The sequence below is a fragment of the Balaenoptera acutorostrata genome, chromosome 2 (assembly GCF_949987535.1).
Source record: "Balaenoptera acutorostrata chromosome 2, mBalAcu1.1, whole genome shotgun sequence".
In the NCBI taxonomy this organism is placed as follows: domain Eukaryota; kingdom Metazoa; phylum Chordata; class Mammalia; order Artiodactyla; family Balaenopteridae; genus Balaenoptera; species Balaenoptera acutorostrata.
The window spans coordinates 32,033,614-32,054,411 of record NC_080065.1 but is presented as its reverse complement, the minus strand read 5'-3'; the positions used below and the strand labels follow the sequence as shown (position 1 = coordinate 32,054,411).

Here is a 20,798-nt window from a genome sequence, read left to right as displayed (position 1 = left end):
AACACCGTGACAGCTTGGGCACCCCAGGGAGAGGCTGCAACACCACTGGCCTCGCCTCACCACTGGCCTTGCTGACATGTGTCATTCCCACAGCACTTGACCAGCCAGATCACAGAACCGCTTCCTACAGCCCCCAGAGCAGGATGGGCTGGGAGCTGGGAGCCCATGTAAAAGGGGACACTTGACATTGAATTTAAAACCTTTCTGTGCTTACCTGGTAACCACACCTCTGATGGGCATTTGGGATAAAAGGTTATTTCCCAGATGTGGAGGATGTGGCCAAGCCAGTTGTCCTCTGTGCAAGGTGATACAAGACGTCCACCCTGTATGCGGTTCCCCCAGCCCCACTCTGCTGGAGGAGAAAGTTGAGAGGACGTGACCACTGGCTGACCTGCGAGCTGGATCCACGCACTCAGAGGCCCCTCACCCCCTCCTCTGTCCTTGGAGTATACATTCTTCCCATCATTCGCACAGTGAGAGCTGGTCCAAGGGTGCAGCCTTGGGAGAGTAATGTGTACATGACTGGACGGTGTACGTTACTGAACCCAATTAAGGCCTCTAAGTAATATTTTAGGATTCCAGTGGGCAGATGCAGAGACCTACTCTACCAAGACAAGCCTCATAAGTTCCCTTGTTTATTAAATCTGCCACCTACCACTGTGGAGGGGCCTGGCTCTTCCTTGCCCTCTGTGTATGGGAGTCAGTTATCAACCCAACACTCCCTCACCCTCCCAGCTCCAACTTCCCTTGTCACTCTCCCTTCTTAGGCACTGCCTTGCAAAGGCACATGGACACCCAGTCCAGAGCAGCTGGAAACCCAGAAGAGACCTACTCACAGCAACCTGGATGGATTTTTAAAACATGGTCCTGAGTGAAAAAAAACAAAAGCACACCTACTGACATAAATTAAAAATGCATAGGACTTCCATGGTGGCGAAGTGGTTAAGAATCTGCCTGCCAATGCAGGGGACACGGGTTGGAGCCCTGGTCCCGTAAGGATCCCATGTGCAGTGGAGCAACTAAGCCCGTGTGCCACAACTACTGAGCCTGCGTTCTAGAGCCCACGAGCCACAACTACTGAGCCCGCGCATCTAGAGCCCATGCTCTGCAACAAGAGAAGCCACTGCAACGAGAAGCCCACGCACCACAATGAAGAGTAGCCCCCGCTCACCACAACTAGAGAAAGCCCGTGCGCAGCAACAAAGACCCAACACAGCCAAAAATAAATAAATTTTTTTAAAAAATGCATTCACCCCAAACAATAAACACTTTACAAGAATACATACCAACAAAAAGGTGTATATTAAACACACAAAATAGTTGCTTACGGAGATTAGGGGTGCAGGGGAGTCAGGAGTGACAAATGGGAATTTAAGAAATTAAAACATAATAAAAATAAAGCACCCTAACTCCTCAGCTCTCACCTTCTTGCCCTATTCAGATACCTAAGGGGATACGCAGCTGTCCAGAGCTGTCCCTAGCTTTTTGGTGCCCTTCTCCTTTCCCGTGGACTACCCCCTTCCCCACTAGTCCCTCTTGTCTTCCTCCAAGACCCCTAATACGAAAACCAGTGTCTTTACCCATTTAATTCATGGATATCTTCCTTCTCTCTCTCTTTTTCACTCCTCTCCTTTCTAAGTCTCTGACCCCTGCAACTATATCCTGACCCTTCCCCCAGGCCCATCACCACCCTTCCGCAGAGAGACTCTCATCCTGATGAGACCCCGATGGGACATAAAACTAGCAAAATAGTCCCGAAGACCTTTGCTTTGCCTGCCTGCCTGCCTTCTCTTTTCCCTCTCCCTCCCTCCCTCCTTCCCTCTCTCCCACTCCCTTTCTCTTTCTCTCCCCTTGGGACCCGCCGGAAGCGGAAGCAGTAACCCCTCCAGAACTCCCCTGGGGAGCTCCTCCCCTTCCGTCCTAATCTCAAAGTCCAGCTGGTCAGTGAGCAGTGGAGCCCTTCCTCAGACCTGCTTCCACGGGGATTTGCTGCCTGACTGGGAGAGATGACTCTAGCCTGGAGACATTTGCTGAGAGCTTTGTACCTGGAGACCTCAACTCCCAGGACTCCCAAGACACGCCCTTCCCCCAAAGGTGAGTGGAAACCAGAGGGACGTGGGTCAGCAGAACGTCAGCGAGAGGGGAAGGGCTGAGCTCTGGAGCCTGTTGCCTGGAATTCTGGAATGTTAGACCCGGATAGGGTCTTAGAGACAAGTCAACTAAGACCTGTGAGCTAGACCTCACCTTGTCAGACCCACTGCCCCCTTCTCCTGTCCAATATTTTGTAATGCTTCCTTTCGTCCTGAAATGAAATTCATGGATAATAAAACCTGACTATACACAATTTCAAAATAAAAACAGTCGCAGTAACATAAAGAAGAAAGAAAAAGAAAGAAGTTCAAAATAATAAAGTATTAACTGTAGTATACAGATGCTTGAGGATAACTATTTTAAAAAACATAAAGCATCTTCACAAATTTCCACCAGGCCTCCAGAAAGTGGTACCACCCCCTCAATTACTAACAAGGAAACAGCCTCAGAGAAGTGTAGTCATTTACCCAAAGTCACTCAGGCCAGGTCTAGACCCTGAGCCCTCTTCTTCCACTCAGACTCTCCTCTTTCTCCAGCAGGAACAGACCTGGGGTAGCCAGGTCTGGTGGTGGCTTCATGTGCCTATCTTGTTTCACTAGGAGCCTACCACCTCCTCACCAATTTCCCTGCTACAAACTCGAGTGTAAGTAGGCATTTGCACACTGATGTGTCATAGTGGGACCCTGTGCCCCACAGGCCCCGAACAAACAGAGGGGACCCTTTTCCATTGCCCATCATGATCAATTTTATCTTCATTCTCTCCTCATCTTTCCTTTTCCTATCTCCTTCCTTCCTCTTCTATTTGCTTTTTTCCCCCTTAACAATTGCAATTCTTCAAAACTTAATACATATCTGATGCTTTAAATGCATTATCTCCTCTCATCTTCAACCAAACTTCTTAGGGAGTACTATTATCCCATTTCACAGATGAGGAGACAGAAGAATAAAGGATAATTAAGAAATTTGGTCAAAGGCAGAAACATAGAAGTGACAACTTGGGGTTCAAAGCCAGGTCTGTCTGGCTCCAAAGTCAGAGCGATTCCACCAGGCCCTTTCTTACCCACCCTTTTGGATTTGTCTTTTCCCCCAGTCATGGGTCTTTCGCCAGAACACTATTTAACTCCAGCATTTCCTGAGAAAGAGCTAGAATTATACCCAGAGTCTTATGCTCAGTAAAGAGGACGCTACCCTAAAAGTACCGGTTGTTGACAAAGTAAGAGAAAATACCCTCTCTGCTGCCTCTTCCCCTTTCCTACCCCTGCCCTGAGGGTTGTGGAGCTGGGCTGATGGTGGGAGCAGGAGATGGGAAGTGGCAGGTGAGGCTCGGTGCCTAGAGATCTTGATCAACTCACTGAGGACCCCTTCACGTGGCTCCACCAAGGACACTATGGGGGAAAAGTAATCTTGCAAACCCAGGACACGTAGACATGGATGTCATACTTTTTACCTGGTCTTTCCAAAACTTTTGGGACTTGGCTTCTACTTTCTTACCTACTGGTCCTAAATACCTGCCTGCTTGTTTGTTCATCCAAACACACACTCATTGAACACACCCTTCTTAAGAATCTGCGGGGTGCAAACAGACATTAGGCAATAAGTATGTGAGGACCTACCCACACCTGAGCAAAACAAAATCTCAGCCCTTACGTATCCCAGTGGGGGAGACTGAGCATAAACAGATAAACAGGTAAATATGTAAAAAATGAAATCCAGTCGAGATACATGCTGTAAATCAAAACAAATCATGGGGAGGCAATAGAAAAATAAAATGGGCGGAGGGGGAGGCAGGGACCATGTTAGACGGGAAGATCACCTGGTGTTAAAAGCTGTCAGATATGCAAAAATAAAAATGTGTCACAGGACTTCCCTGGCAGTCCAGTGGTTAGGACTCCGAGCTTCCACTGCAGGGGGCGAAGGTTCAATCCTAGTTGGGGAACTGAGATCCCGCATGCTGCATGGTGCAGCCAAAAAAAAGAGTATGTCACAATCCTTGTAGAACACTTGCATGTATATTATGTGATATATGTGTGCATACAATGTTCAGCCTTACCTCTGTTTGATAGGCACAATCACTTTAGGCTGACTATGTCCACAAAGTTACAGAAGCAATTTGTTTTCAGGATAAAAGAATGGAGAAAATATCTCAGCCATGCCTTCCTTCTTACTAATTAGCTAAAGATTATTAAATTTATAACATGTCTAGACAGGTGGGGTATATGCTCAAACATACCATTTTGCTATCACCTGCCTTCTCTCCCACAAGGAGGGGTGCCCAGGAGGGCAAGTGGATTGCAAATAACACCCATTTCCAGCTGAGAAACTTCCCAAGCCTCCTGCAAAGACTTTCTAAGAAAAACATTCAAATTAGCCCTAAGGGTAGGTGTCCCACCTGCCCCTCCAGGTCATCCTTGCGGCCATCTGCGGACTGAGCTAAGCCCAGCAGAGGGCCAGGAGGGGCTCAGAGAAGGCCTGCCCCCAAAAGTACCAAAGGAAGGATGGAGCCATGAGCCTGGGAATCAGGCAGAGCTCTTGCTGGTGAACAATGGCAACTGGCCCTGGTTTACTTAGGGAAAAGGACATTTATTGGAAGGATACAAAGGGAAGGTGGGAGGGGCTATAAGAATCAATAGGAAGGTGAGGAGGTGGGCAGGACTGGACGTGCAAAGATACCAGGGAAAGCCCCGTGGAAACAGCAGGAACTCCAGGCAGGAACAGCCTCGGAAGCACATCATGGCTTTAATGAGGACCTCCAGCTAGTCCCTCCACCCGGGTCCTTGGCTCAAGACTTCAGATCCAGAAGCGGGGACATCTGATTCACCTTTCAGAGGTCTCACGCCCTTCCCTTGGCTTCCCTGGCGGGAGACAGGCAGCTGGTATTATTATCCGGTCACCTAGAGCACACAGTTCAATCAAGGCTGAACATCCTCCGTAACTTCCTGCAGACTGTGGGACAGTTTATGAAGGGAGAAAGGCGGTGGCCTCAGGCCCTCAGCCCCATGGGGGGTGAGGGTGGGACCTCAAAACTGCGAACACGTCACGTTTAATCACGGCCTCAGCTCTAAGGTAAGGGATAAAATCTTCCTCTCCTAACTCGCTGGCTAGCCCGAGTATCAGATGAGATACCCAAAGTGACAAGCTTTTTTAAAGTGACCTAATATGCTATGCAGAAATAAGACATCGTTAGCACTTTAATAAATTCCCTTAATGTTCTACCAAGTATGTCCATTGTGTATTTTCAAATATTTTATAACCTTTTTTTTATTTGAAAGAGTCACAGGCTCTTAATAAATGCCCACCCTGTGTTGAAAGCTGGTTGTGGATATTAGAAAAATCTTTGTCATTACAAAGAGAATTTCCCCTAGAATTTTCAAATGTCTACAAAAACGGATTTCTCTCACTTACCTTGCCCAACAGGTTTTCACTTTTTGATACTTTGATTTGGGGGGAAAGAACACAGAGCTAAGGTGACTTGTCTGTTGTGGAACTCTGTTGGTGAGAATTAGGCAGCCGGAAAATTAAATCTAGTTTCCCACTTGGCAAGAGTGGTGGTGGTCTCCAAACTGAACCATCTTTTTATTTGAAGTAGAGTTGGTTTACAATATTGTGTCAGTTTCAGGTGTACAGCAAAGTGATTCAGTTATACATGTATCTTTTTTTTCAGATTCTTTTCCATTATAGATTATTACAAGATATTGAATATAGTTCCCTGTGCTATACAGTAAATCCCTGTTGTGTAGCTATTTTACGTAAAGTGATGTGTATCTATTAATCCTATACTCCTAATTTATTCCTCCCCCTCCCTGCCCCAAATGCCATCTTTAAATGTTTTGAGTTGTTCAGATGAATTGAGTGGCAGTTGATGAATTTAATGAATTTAATGAAAATCATTAACTGTCATCCATGTTCAGCATCAGGCTTAAAAAGGCAACATCAGACCAGCCAAAATGATAAAAGAGGGACAAAAAAAAATTTCTATGCCAAAATAGACGTGGGATTCAGTTTTATTAACCCAGATTTCATTATCCCTTCCCCGACCCCCTTGGTGCTGTCTTCTCCCCACCACCACTAGCCCCATACTCCCGGGCCCCAGGCGTGCAAACAGGCAGGTGCACACACGCACACACACCATTTCCAGGAGCCCAAGAGAAGCTTTATCAACCCTCAACTCTACGTCACCCTCAAAACATAGGCTATTTTGAATAAAGAATGCAGGCAACTATCAACATGTTTAGGTTCGAATTTCTTCCAGCAAATAATGAAAACTGAAGCATTTTTTTTCTTTTTGTCAATCAACTATTATATGTACTGTTATTTTTGAGTTTGGGTTGTTTAGGGAGAGAGGTTTTCAGCTGTTTGAAGATGTTGTCTAGACTTTTTTTCTTTTTTTATCAAAGTACAGTTGATTGACAATACTATATTAATTTCAAGTGTGCAACATAGTGATTCAATATTTTTATAGATAATACTCCATTTAAAGTTATAATGAAATACTGGCTATATGCCCTGTGCTGTATAATATATCCTTGTACCTTATTTATTTTATACATAGTAGTTGTACCTCTTCATCCCCTACCCTTTCCTGGCCCCTCCCCCTCATCCTTCTCCCCACTGGTAACCACTATTTTGTTCTCTATATCTCTGAGTCTGTTTCTGTTTTGTCATAGTCATTCATTTGTTTCATTTTTTGGATTCTACATACAAGTGTGAGATGTAATCTAGACTTATTTCACTTACTGACATGATTTTTCCTCTTGCTTGCTAATCTTCCTTCCTTCCTGAGAGCAGAATTTTATGTATTTCATTTTGAGCACTCATTCAGCCATCATATTCCTATCAGTTTGGTGAATAAACAAATGAATGAATGAATATACGTAACTTGACCATTTAAAATTCAAGCTTTTCTTTATCAAATTTTTCCAACTCTCTTTCTTCCCCCTCCAGACTTTCATAATTTCCTGTAACTTTGAAGTCAAGAGACCTTTCAGCCTCCTCAATGGGTAACTCCAGTTTTGCAGATAGGAAAATGAGACTGCAGGAGTGAAGAGAATTCGAATTCTTAGAAACACTCAGAATTTTTTTCCCCATATTAGAACAGTAACTAATGTAGAGAGACACAATGAAAAGCTTTTGAAAAGGTGAAATTCTCAGAAAACTTAGCTATTATTTTTTGGGTCATTTCTATGTATGGATAGCCAAAAGCCACTTGCTTTTAAAGTAAGAGCAAATTAACGACATTCGTGATTATTTAGAGCAGAAAAGTGGATGAGCTTTCTCTGAAAGAAAGAGAGTCAGTGTCATTACTTTCCAGATTCATTTAAAAACACAATTGTTCATTGTGTTTCTCAGGAGGGTGACTTTATAGCCACACAAAACACCAACATTACATCCATGGATTCAAACCTTCATGCTGAACAAGAGACATCATCTCCTCAGCTCTCTCCACCTGTAAAATTTTCTCGATACTGACCTTGAATCCTCAAAATTAGCAGTATTCTTTTCTAAGAGTACTTATAAGGTTTCTAGATATCTCTTCCAGCGCCGATGTTCTCTGATTCTATTATTCCATCCCACTGCTATAGAGGGGTCAAAATCTGTGCTGGCGGAGGAGGATGGAGGTGGCCAGGGAATGAGCGAAACGGTACCAGGCTGGGAGTCAGAAACGGGGAGTTTTGTTCTTGTTCTGCAGCTAACTAGCTTGGTGATCTTAAACAAATTAATTTACTTTAGGCTGGTTTCTACATCTATAAAATGAGCATTTTGACCACCCCCCCCCCAAAAAAAACTAAGCTTCCTTCTAGCTCCAAATATTTAATGATTCCTCTGGCTCAGCTTATCTTTTCTTTGCCATGGTCTTGTGTTGTCATGGACTTCAGGTTGTGTTTTACAGGAAGGTTTTGTCTTCCAGATCTCCTTGCATATATTTATTATTATAGTACATGGCCTAGCACCTCTCTCTCCTCATTCCCTACAAGAATAGTCAAAAGCCATTCGTTCTTTGTTTATTGGAGCCAACCCAGTACTGGGAACTGGGCTAGGCACTGGGATTCAGGGACTAGGAAGGTCAAAGTTTAGAAAGCACCTCTATTGACAGAGGATGGGCTCCTGCAACCCCTGGCCCTGGCAGAAGTTTGAACTGAACAGAGAATTACAGTCCATACAGGTGACAGACGGAGGAACTTCCCAAGCTTGTGAGGGACCCAGGTGGGAGAAACCATGACTTCCCCCAGTATCCTCTGTGCCTTTCCTGACTAGATTTGAGAGGAGCTCTCTTTTTTTCTCCAGAAAATTCATTATTTTTTAATTTTTATTTTTAATTTGATTGAAGTATAGTTGATTTACAATGTTGTGTTAATTTCTGCTGTACAGCAGTGACTCAGTTATACACATTCTTTTACGTATTCTTTTCCATTATGGTTTATCACAGGATATTGAATATAGTTCTCTGTGCAGTACAGTAGGACCTTGTTGTTTAAGAAAATTCATTATTGGGAATTCCCTGGTGGTCCAGTGGCTAGGACTCCGCACTCTCACTGCCAAGGGCCTGGGTTCAATCCCTGGTCAGGGAACTAATATCCTACAAGCCGCGTGGTGCAGCCAAAAAAAAGAAAATTCATTATTAAGATACCTCAGTTTGGGGCCTGCGCTCACTGGCCTGGTGACGTCAGAGGCTGGAAAACTCCACCATCCGGTCCCGCTTGGCGCCTCCGTTTTGAATATGCAGACTTCATAACCGAGATGCACCTACGCAAAGCACCAATTACCTCACCTTCTTCCCTACCTCCGATTACCTTTCCCCACATCTAAGACCACCCTGCTTATTCCATAAATATCCCAACTGGGGAGGCAGTTCTGAGACTTGTCCTCCAGTCTCCTCGCTTGGCTGCCTTGTGAGTAAAACTCTTTCTGAGCTGTTTAAAAAAAAAAAAAAGAGGACTTCCCTGGTGGCGCAGTGGTTAAGAATCCGCCTGCCAATGCAGAGGACACGGGTTCGAGCCCTGGTCCGGGAAGATCCCACATGCCACGGAGCAACTAAGCCCGTGTGCCACAACTACTGAGCCTGTGCTCTAGAGCACGCGAGCCACAACTCCTGAGCCCACGAGCCACAGCTACTGAAGCCCACGTGCCTAGAGCCCGTGCTCCGCAACAAGAGAAGCCACCGCAATGAGAAGCCCGTGCACCACAACGAAGAGTAGCCCCCGCTAACCGCAACTAGAGAAAGCCCGCGCGCAGCAACGAAGACCCAATGCAGCCAAAAATAAATAAATAAATTTATTAAAAAAAAAAAACAGATACCTCAGTTTTAAATCCAAAGGCTGATTTAAATAAGAAATAAACAAAAGTGCCTCAGGACTTTGATTCAGGTAACTATAGATGATTCTGACGAACGTGCCTGTGTGCTGTTTAGCTGAGGACACTAATTCACTTCACTTTCAGCAGGTGCTTTCTGGACATCTGTAACCAAGCTCGGTCTTCATACAAAGCCCAGGATGCCTCCGTGTGACTTCACACCTGAAAGATACCAGGTGAGAGTAAGAGCTTTAGGAATACCCCAACGAGGTGGTTCTTCTTGGGAGGTCTCAAGTAGTTGCTTCCTCAAGAAGGACCCACAGACGGCCCTGCCTGCCACTGAGCCATCCATCTCAGATGTCCTATCCCTTAAGTCACTGGGAGCATCTGAACTCTCTTACCCCATTCAGTGGCATTGCATGAGTTGGTGTGTGTGTGAGACAGAGACAGACAGAGGCAGAGATGGAGAGACAAAACAGAAGGAGACAGAGAATACAAGGAAGAGCCTGTCCATGACAATATACGTATCACAGGGATGTAGGCATAGAGGTACGCACACAAAGAAATACATAGATCACAAATGTGAAGGCTCACATTTTATTCTATCTCATATGTCAATGCATAATCTGACCTTCCTGAGTCCTCCACCAAAAAATATAAAGTTATCATTTTGCTCTCAGGCTAATAAATATTGAACTCATTCTCTCTCTCCCTCTCTGTGTCTCTGTCTCTCTCCCTCTCTCCCCAACACCCCTTCATCCTACATAATATTCATAAGTTAGAAATTGTAGAATTAATAGAGTCAGGAGGGACCCGCAGAGAAGAGAACTATAGGACAGAGGCTTTGTAATTAAAGACATAAACACCACAAACACTTCATACTTTTATTCTCAAAAAAAAAACTACAGAGGAAAAAAACCACATTACTTCAGACATTTACTTCCAAAGTCTTTTACTTTTTTTCACAGCTAGAATTAACTCAAAGCCAAGGCTTTCCATTGAGAGGTAGAAAATTCCAGCCCCCTTCTCCATGTTTGGTCTAGAAAGGGATTAAAGGGCCACATGAATAATTTCCTCCACTTGAGAGGAAGGACCTGGGTGTCTGTCCTGCAAGGAGGTCACTGGGCAAAGAGCTGCCCTGATGGGCGAGGGCAGCAGCCCTGTGCCGGGTTGGTGGGGAGGCCAGGCCCTGCTATACGGACCTGCTAGTGATGTTGTAAGCAATGTGGGGATGAGGAAGATGCTAAACACTTAAATCTTGCCTACCTACAGTCCCTTGCCTATGATCGAGTCCTGGAGATCCACAAGCAACATCTTTCTCCTGTGCTGACAGCCTATTTCTCAGAGCCCTTGTTGCTCCACCAGGGGCACATGGAGTGGCTCTTTGATTACGAAGGAAACAGATACCTGGATTTCTTTTCTGGGATTGTCACTGTCAGTGTTGGTCACTGCCACCCGTGAGTATCCTTAATATTCTGGCATTTTCACTCCAGAAAAATATACGGAAAACAGGCTAATGATCATGTTCGTGCTTCAGAACCTCAGTTAAGGGGGGCACTTCAAGATGGCGGAGGAGTAAGACGCAGAGATCACCCTCCTCCCCACAAAAAACACAAAAATATATCTACATGTGGAACAACTCCTACAGAACACCTACTGAATGCTGGCAGAACACCTCAGACTTCCCAAAAGACAAGAAACTCCCACACATACCTGGGTAGGGCAAAAGAAAAAAGAAACAACAGAGACAAAAGAGTAGGGATGGGACCCACACCAGTGGGAGGGAGCTGTGAAGGAGGAAAGGTTTCCACACACTAGGAGCCCCTTCGCGGGCAGAGACTGCAGGTGGCAGAGTGGGGAAGCTTCGGAGCCACGGAGGAGAGCGCAGCCACAGGGGTGTGGAGGGCAAAGCGGAGAGATTCCCACACGGAGGATCGGTGCTGACCAGCACTCACCAGCCCAAGAGGCTTGTCTGCTCACCCGCCGGGGCGGCCGGGGGCTGGGAGCTGAGGCTCGGGCTTCGGTCGGATTGCAGGGAGAGGACTGGGGCTGGCGGCGTGAACACAGCCTGAAGGGGTTAGCGCACCACAGCTAGCCGGGAGGGAGTCCGGGAAAAAGTCTGCAGCTGCCGAAGAGGCAAGAGACTTTTTCTTGCCTCTTTGTTTCCTGGTGCGCGAGGAGAGGGGATTCAGAGCGCCGCCTAAACAAACTGCAGAGATGGGCGTGAGCCGCGGCGATCAGCACGGACCCCAGAGACGGGCAGGAGATGCTAGGGCTGCTGCTGCTGCCACCAAGAAGCCTGTGTGCGAGCACAGGTCACTCTCCACACCGCCCCTCCCAGGAGCCGGTGCAGCCCGCCACTGCCAGGGTCCCGTGATCCACGGACAACTTCCCCGGAAGAACGCAGGGCGCGCCTCGGGCTGGTGCAACGTCACGCCGGCCTCTGCCGCCGCAGGCTCGCCCCGCCCCTCCGTACCCCTCCCTCCCCCCAGCCTGAGTGAGCCAGAGCCCCCGAAGCAGCTGCTCCTTTAACCCCGTCCTGTCTGAGCGAAGGACAGACGCCCTCAGGCGACCTACACGCAGAGGAGGGTCCAAATCCAAAGCTGAACCCCGGGAGCTGTGCGAACAAAGAAGAGAAAGGGAAATCTCTCCCAGCAGCCTCAGGAGCAGTGGATTAAATCTGCACAATCAACTTGATGTACCCTGCATCTGTGGAATACCTGAATAGACAACGAATCATCCCAAAATTGAGGCAGTGGACGTTGAGAGCAACTGTAGACTTGGTGTTTGCTTTCTGCATCTAATTTGTTTCTGGTTTTATGTTTATCTTAGTTTAGTATTTAGAGCTTATTATCATTGGTAGATTTGTTTATTTTTTTTTTTTAATTAATTTATTTATTTTTGGCTGTGTTGGGTCTTCGTTTCTGTGCGAGGGCTTTCCCCAGTTGCGGCGAGCAGGAGCCACTCTTCATCGCGGTGTGTGGGCCTCTCACCGTTGCAGCCTCTCTTGTTGCAGAGCACAGGCTCCAGACGCGCAGGCGCAGCAGCTGTGGCTCACAGGCCTAGCCGCTCCACGGCATGTGGGGTCCTCCCAGATCAGGGCTCGAACCCGTGTCCCCTGCATTGGCAGGCAGACTCCCAACCACTGCGCCACCAGGGAAGACCCTAGATTTGTTTACTGATTTGGTTGCTCTCTTCTTTCTTTCTTTCTTTTTATTATTTTAATTTTTTAATTTTTAATAATTTTTAGTTTTTTATTTTAATAACTTTATTTTATTTTATTTTATTTCCTTCTTTCTTTCTTTTTTTTTTTCTCCATTTTCTTCTGAGCCATATGGTTGACAGGGTCTTGGTGCTCCTGCCAGGTGTCAGGCCTGAGCTTATGAGGTGGGAGAGCTCAGTTCAGGACATTGGTCCACCAGAGACCTCCCAGCCCCACATAATATCAAAAGGCAAAAACTCTCCCAGTGGTCTCCATCTCAATGCTAAGACCCAGCTCCACTCAACGACCAGCAAGGTACAGTGCTGGACACACCATGCCAAAAAACTAGCAAAACAGGAACACAAAACCACGCATTAGCAGAGAAGCTGCCTAAAATCATAATAAGCTCACGGACACCCCAAAACACACCACCGGATGTGGTCCTGCCCACCAGAAAGACAAGATCCAGCCTCATCCACCAGAACACAGGCACCAGTCCCCTCCACCAGGGAGCCTACATAATTCACTGAACCAACCTTACCCACTGAGGGCAGACACCAAAAACAATGGGAACTATGAACCTGCAGCCTGCAAACCGGAGACCCCAAACACAGTAAGTTAAGCAAAATGAGAAGAAAGAGAAATACACAGCAGATGAAGGAGCAAGGTAAAAACCCACCAGACCAAACAAATGAAGAGGAAATAGGCAGTCTAACTGAAAAAGAATTCAAAGTAATGATAGTAAAGGTGATCCAAAATCTTGGAAATAGAATGGAGGAAATACAAGACATGTTTACCAAGGACCTAGAATAATTAAAGAGCAAACAAACAATGATGAACAACACAATAAATGAAATTTAAAATTCTCTAGAAGGAATCAATAGCAGAATAACTGAGACAGAAGAACGGATAAGTGACCTGGAAGATAAAATAGTAGAAATAACTACTGCAGACCAGAATAAAGAAAAAAGAATGAAAAGAATTGAGGACAGTCTCAGAGACCTCTGGGACAACATTAAACGAGCCAACATTCGAATTATAAGGGTCCCAGAAGAAGAAGAGGAAAAAAAAACTGACTGAGAAAATACTTGAGGAGATTATAGTTGAAAACTTCCCTAATATGGGAAAGGAAATAATCAAGTCCAGGAAGTGCAGAGAGTCTCATACAGGATAAATCCAAGGAGAAACACACCAAGACACATATTAATCAAACTATCAAAAGTTAAATACAAACAAAAAATACTAAAAGCAGCAAGGGAAAAGCAACAAAATAACATACAAGGGAATCCCCGTAAGGTTAACAGCTGATCTTTCATCAGAAACTGCAAGCCAGAAGGGAGTGGCAGGACAGATTTAAAGTGATGAAAGGGAAAAACCTACAACCAAGATTACTCTACCCAGCAGGATTTCATTCAGTTTCAATGGAGAAATTAAAACCTTTTCAGACAAGCAAGAGCTAAGAGAATTCAGCACCACCAAAGCAGCTTTACAACAAATGCTAAAGGAACTTCTCTAGGCAGGAAACACAAGAGAAGGAAAAGACTTACAATAACAAACCCAAAACAATTAAGAAAATGGTAATAGGAACATATATATCGATAACTACCTTAAATGTAAATGGATTAAATGCTCCAACCAAAAGACATAGACTGGCTGAATGGATACCAAAACAAGACCCATATATGTGCTGTCTACAAGAGACCCACTTCAGACCTAGGGACACATACAGACTGAAAGTGAGGGGATGGAAAAAGATATTCCATGCAAATGGAAATCAAAAGAAATCTGGAGTAGCAATACTCATATCTGATAAAAGAGACTTTAAAATAAAGACTATTACAAGAGACAATAAGGACACTGCATAATGATCAAGGGATCAATCCAAGAAGAAGATATAGCAATTATAAATATTTATGCACCCAACATAGGAGCACCTCAATACATAAGGCAAATGCTAACAGCCATAAAAGGGGAAATCGACAGTAACACAAACACAGTAGGGGATTTTAATACCCCACTTTCACCAATGGACAGATGATCCAAAATGAAAATAAATAAGGAAACACAAGCTTTAAATGACACATTAAAAAAGATGGACTTAATTGATATTTGTAGGACATTCCATCCAAAAACAACAGAGTACCCTTTCTTCTCAAGTGCCTGAGAACATTCTCCAGGATAGACCATATCTTAGGTCACAAATCAAGCCTTGGTAAATTTAAGAAAATTGAAATCGTATCAAGTATCTTTTCCAACCACAACGCTATGAGACTAGATATCAATTACAGGAAAAAATCTCTAAAAAATACAAGCACGTGGAGGCTAAACAATACACTACTAAATAACCAAGAGATCACTGAAGAAATCAAAGAGGAAATAAAAAAATACCTAGAAACAAATGACAGTGAAAACACGAGGACCCAAAACCTATGGGATGCAACAAAGGCAGTTCTAAGAGGGAAGTTTATAGCAATACAATCCTACCTCAAGAAACAAGACACATCTCAAATAAACAACCTAACCTTACACCTAAAGCAATTAGAGGAAGAAGAGCAAAAAAACTCCAAAGTTAGCAGAAAGAAAGAAATCATAAAGATCAGATCTGAAATAAATGAAAAAGAAACGAAGGACATGATAGCAAAGATCAATAAAACTAAAAGCTGGTTCTTTGAGAAGATAAACAAAATTGATAAACCATTAGCCAGACTCATCAAGAAAAAAAGGGAGAAGACTCAAATCAATAGAATTAGAAATGAAAAAGGAGAAGCAACAACTGACACTGCAGAAATACAAAGGATCATGAGAGATTACTACAAGCAACTCTATGCCAATAAAATGGACAAACTGGAAGAAATGGAAAAATTCTTAGAAAAGCACAATCTCCCGAGACTGAACCAGGAAGAAATAGAAAATATAAACAGACCAATCACAAGCACTGAAATTGAAACTGTGATTAAAAATCTTCCAACAAACAAAAGCCCAGGACCAGATGGCTTCACAGGCGAATTCTATCAAACATCTAGAGAAGAGCTAACACCTATCCTTCTCAAACTCTTCCACAATAGAGCAGAGGGAGGAACACTCCCAAACTCATTCTACGAGACCACCATCACCCTGATGCCAAAACCAGACAAAGATGTCACAAAGAAAGAAAACTACAGGCCAATATCACTGATGAACATAGATGCAAAAATCCTCAACAAAATACTAGCAAACAGAATCCAACAGCACCTTAAAAGGATCATACACCATGATCAAATGGGGTTTATCTCAGGAATGCAAGGATTCTTCAATATATACAAATTAATCAATGTGATATACCATACTAACAAATTGAAGGAGAAAAACCACATGATCATCTCATTAGATGCAGAAAAAGTTTTTGACAAAATTCAACACCCATTTATGATAAAAACTCTCCAGAAAGTAGGCATAGAGGGAACTTACCTCAACATAATAAAGGCCATATATGACAAACACACAGCCAACGTCATGCTCAACAGTGAAAAACTGAAACCATTTCCACTAAGATCAGGAGCAAGACAAGGTTGCCCACTCTCACCACTTTTATTCAACATAGTTTTGGAAGTTTTAGCCACAGCAATCAAAGAAGAAAAAGAAATAAAAGGAGTCCAGATCGGAATCAATGGAGAAAAGACAGCCTCTTCAATAAATGGTGCTGGGAAAACTGGACAGCTACATGTAAAAGAATGAAATTAGAACATTCCCTAATACCATACACAAAAATAAACTCTAAACGGATTAAAGACCTAAATGTAAGGCCAGACACTATAAAACTCTTAGAGGAAAACATAGGCAGAACACTGCATGACATAAATCACAGCAAGATCCTTTTTGACCCACCTCCTAGAGAAATGGAAATAAAATCAAAAATAAACAAATGGGACGTAATGAAACTTCAAAGCTTTTGCACAGCAAAGGAAACCATAAACAAGACGAAAAGACAACCCTCAGAATGGGAGTAAATATTTACAAACGAAGCAACGGACAAAGGATTAATCTCCAAAATTTACAAGCAGCTCATGCAGCTCAATACCAAAAAAACAAACAACCCAATCCAAAAATGGACAGACGACCTAAATAGACATTTCTCCAAAGAATATATACAGATTGCCAACAAACACATGAAAGGATGCTAAACATGACTAATCATTAGAGAAATGCAAATCAAAACTACAATAAGGTATCACCTCATACCAGTCAGAATGGCCATCATCAAAAAATCTACAACAATAAATGCTGGGAAAGGTGTGGAGAAAAGGGAACCCTCCTACACGGTTGGTGGGAATGTAAATTGATACAGCCACTATGGAGAACAGTATGGAGGTTCCTTAAAAATCTAAAAATAGAACTACCATACAACCCAGCAATCCCACTACTGGGCATATACCCTGAGAAAACCATAATTCAAAAGGAGTCATGTACTACAATGTTCATTGCAGCACTATTTACCATAGCCAGGACATGGTAGAAATCTAAGCGTCCATCCATCGACAGATGAATGGATACAGAAGATGTGGCACATATATACAATGGAATATTACTCAGCCATAAAAAGAAATGAAATTTGAGTTATTTGTAGTGAGGTGGATGGATCTAGAGACTCTTATACAGAGTGAAGTAAGTCAGAAAGAGAAAAGCAAATACCGTATGCTAACACATATACAAGGGATCTAAAAAGAAAAAAAAAAAGGTTCTGAAGAACCTAGGGGCAGGACAGGAATAAAGATGCAGACATGCAGAATGGACTTGAGGACACGGGGAGGGGGAAGGGTAAGCTGAGACGAAGTGAGAGAGTGGCATGGACATATATACACTACCAAATGTAAAACAGCTAGCTAGTGGGAAGCAGCTGCACAGCACAGGGAGATCAGCTCAGTGCTTTGTGACCGCCTAGAGGGGTGGGATAGGAAGGGTGGGAGGTAGATGCAAGAGAGAGGAGATATGGGGATATATGTATATGTATAGCTGATTCACTTTGATATAAAGCAGAAACTAAGACACCATTGTAAAGCAATTATACTCCAATAAAGATGTTAAAAAAAAATAAAAGAACCTCAATTAAAAATGCTTTCTCCTTAGGTGCATTCTGGTTTACAGCTAACATGCTCCCTGCTATTTCCTGGGTAACAAAAAAAAATCTTAACGTTGTCCTTTACCTTTTCCTGACAATTCAAGATTTTGTCATCCTCATGGCACGTGCAGTGGGGCCTGTACCATGTGATTGGAGTGTGGCTGTGAGTATGTGTGTCCTCAGTTAACTACAGCTTTCCAAAGAGAGGGAATGCACTGAGGAAAAGGCAGAGAAGAAGGGAAAGGCCAGTGGTTCTCAGAGAACACGGAGCAGGTGGCAGGTGGGAGATGATGAGAGATGAGAAATCACTTCTAGCTCTTCTTCATCAACTTCGAGCCATGAAGGAGGAAAGAAAGGATGATAAGAGAAAGATGTAACCAGAGCTCGAAATTTACACCGGCAATGGATGGCTCCATTAATCTTGAGATTTTCTGTGACCTTGATTATCAGCCCACACACACAGATGTCCTGGGCAGGTCCTTCTGTTGTCCTTTTGGTTTGGGTGCAGCCATCTAATTTTAAGGTCTATTCTGGCTTGCCTTTAATAATCTGACCAATAAAACTCATAGTACGTGGGACAAAAATAAAGCGGCAAGTCTAACTAAATTGTGTAGGTTCAGGCCCTTCTGTGGAAGCAAGGGCAAAAGGTCTTCTCCACAAGCACCCGTCAGGCCGTGAGGAGTGAGTTAAACCTCCCGGTCCAGCTCTCACCCATTCCTCCCATAGCCTTTTCCTTCCTGTTTGCATCTTCAGGAGGCACTAGTCCCATACCAGGTCCTGAGGAGCATGCAAAATAAATTTCAGAAGCAGTTTAAAACATAGGACAAACATGCATGAAGTAAGTAAACAAAAATGAAGTAGAGAACACATTTAAACATTCACATTGAATCCTCCCAATAACATGCAACATTGTGCCTGTGAATCAACAACTCCCACTGGCTCTCATGCCCTTGGTGCTTCTCCTGATCTCCCCCTGACCTTTCAGCTGGTCCCTCTGACCCCCTAGCTCTGGGTGTCTCGGGCTCTTTCCTGAGCCCTCTGCTCTTCTCTCTATACTCCCTTCATCTCTTATCATTTCCCCCGTAGAATTGGCCCCACCCCATCTCCCCACGTCTGCTAATTTAGTTGCTACATTTTCAGCAGCCTCACCCAACTCTTCAGCCTTGGCCTCCCACCAAGCTGTGATAATAGCTCTAAGACACCTAAAGTGGGCTCTAAGATGCCCCATATTTCCCACAGCCTCCAGGACACCCCTGACCATGATATTCCACCATCGGCTGAAATTCGACATTGCCAAGACCAAATCCACCATGCTTTCCACAAAACTCTTTCTATTCACACATTCATTTATTCAAGGAGCACATATGAACCACCTCCTCTGCAAAAGTCCTTGCTAGGAGCTGGGTAGTTAAGACAACTGACTGTGTTTCTCAACCAATCCTGGGATTTCCCCAATATTACAGGCAAGAATATTGAAGTCATCTTTGACTCTTTTCTGCCTTTCATTCCGTATAACCAACCTGACACCAAGGTCTAGTTTTCCCTCTGCTGAAATGCCTCTTCTAGTAATCCCTCTCACTAATTCCCAGTAGCCCCAGTCTCCTAGGAGCTCTGCTCCTCCCGCACCTGGAAGGCTACCATGCCCTCCCAGCTGGCCTCACCATTACCAGTCCTACCCCTCCATTCTACCCTCTTGTGGCTCTCAGATTTACTTTGCTAAACAATGCTCTTGTCAAGTGTCTCTTCTATTTAAGAGTTTATTGATACTCCACCGTTTTCCAAAGTGAGTTCTGTGGGACACTGATCACAGGAGAGGTTCATTGGTAAAGTGTCCCATTAGAAAGTAAGGTTGGGAAACACTTTAAACTCTATCTCCCTCCTGAGGAGACACAGTGCACATTAGCCTATTAAAGGTACTGAGAAGTCCTGCCGTAAAGAAATCTGATCTGGTATTTCTCAAAATTGTTTAGCCACTGAACTGATGATTTTTTTTTTGGTATGCCAGTTATTAATAAAAACAGAATTAGTGTGTAACAGACTTTGGCAATTGCTCTCCTTTAGATCAAGTTCAAACACCTTGGCCTGTCTTTTCAAAGCATTCCAAGTCAGGTCCCACCTACCTGTCTACCCGTAGTTCCTACTACCCTTCAACGTGAACCTTCGGATCCTTCACAGAATGTGGTTACACATTCAGTGTTCATCAATGCTGACCACTACTAAGACCCAAATGTTGGAATCTTCTTTAAAGGAAAAACTGTTGATCTTGTAAACATGTGCTTGATGGATCTATAACTCTTTAGAATAAAATGGGAAGACACTCAGGCTTACTTCTAGTTGTCTCTATTTTCCAAACTGTTCAAAGTGTAGTTAATAAGAAAATCTAGTTAGAAGAGATTGTAAGTTCAACTTCCTTCTATACTAGGAATTTCTCTTTTAAAATCCCCAGCACATAAGTCTCCTTTTGAACACTTCTCTTGGTGAGGAATTCATTGCATTTTGAGGCAACATATCCCATTGCCAGATACCTCTGGTGGTTAGAGAAGCTCTTTCTTGTGCGGGGATGAAATCAGCCTCTTGAAACTCTTTGAGAAATAGCCATGGGTTTGAGTTCAATGGCCTGTGTTGTGTTGGGAGGGACATGCCCGCTGGCACTGTGGGTAACTCTGCTCTTCTGTTTATCCAGGAAAGTAAACGCAGTGGCACAAAAGCAGCTTGGCCGCCTGTGGCACACAAGTGCCGTCTTCTTCCACCCTCCGATCCACGAATATGCAGAGAAGCTTTCAGCGCTTCTTCCTGAGCCTCTGAAGGTCTGATGCTTCCAGTTCAAAGGGATAGGAGTCTCATGATCCCAGGGAAGCTGGCCTAGGAAATGAGAGTATGGGTGGGAATCTGGTCTGTGCATTGAACATCCGAAATGAGTGCGCTAGTGGCCATATCGGAAAGCACTCTAGGAGAAGAAAGGAATTGATGAATTACTGGTGAAACCAGCTGATGTTCACTTCATCAGTTCCAAACATCTGCCTCTCCTTGGTCACTCTCCTCACCACCACATCTTTGCAGAAATCACTTAGCGGGAGACCCAGGCTTCCTGACACTCTCCTCTGTGTTCCTCAGGAGGTTTTC

At 44.1% G+C, this 20,798-nt stretch overlaps 1 protein-coding gene across 3 annotated transcripts in view; it reads left to right on the top strand.

Annotated features, from left to right (window-relative positions):
• Window positions 1-1,931: 1,931 nt before the first annotated feature.
• The window catches only part of AGXT2 (alanine--glyoxylate aminotransferase 2), a 48,083-nt gene continuing 29,216 nt past the window's right edge, over window positions 1,932-20,798 (top strand). For 2 of the 3 annotated variants that reach the window (XM_007192221.3, XM_007192219.2), the window contains exons 1-4: window positions 1,932-2,094; window positions 9,526-9,614; window positions 10,651-10,835; window positions 20,359-20,482. In XM_007192221.3, the coding sequence (XP_007192283.2) occupies window positions 2,007-2,094; window positions 9,526-9,614; window positions 10,651-10,835; window positions 20,359-20,482 (486 nt within the window). In that variant the 5' untranslated portion in view covers window positions 1,932-2,006. The remainder of the gene's footprint in view (window positions 2,095-9,525; window positions 9,615-10,650; window positions 10,836-20,358; window positions 20,483-20,798) is intronic. The other variant, XM_007192220.2, reaches the window with a different exon arrangement.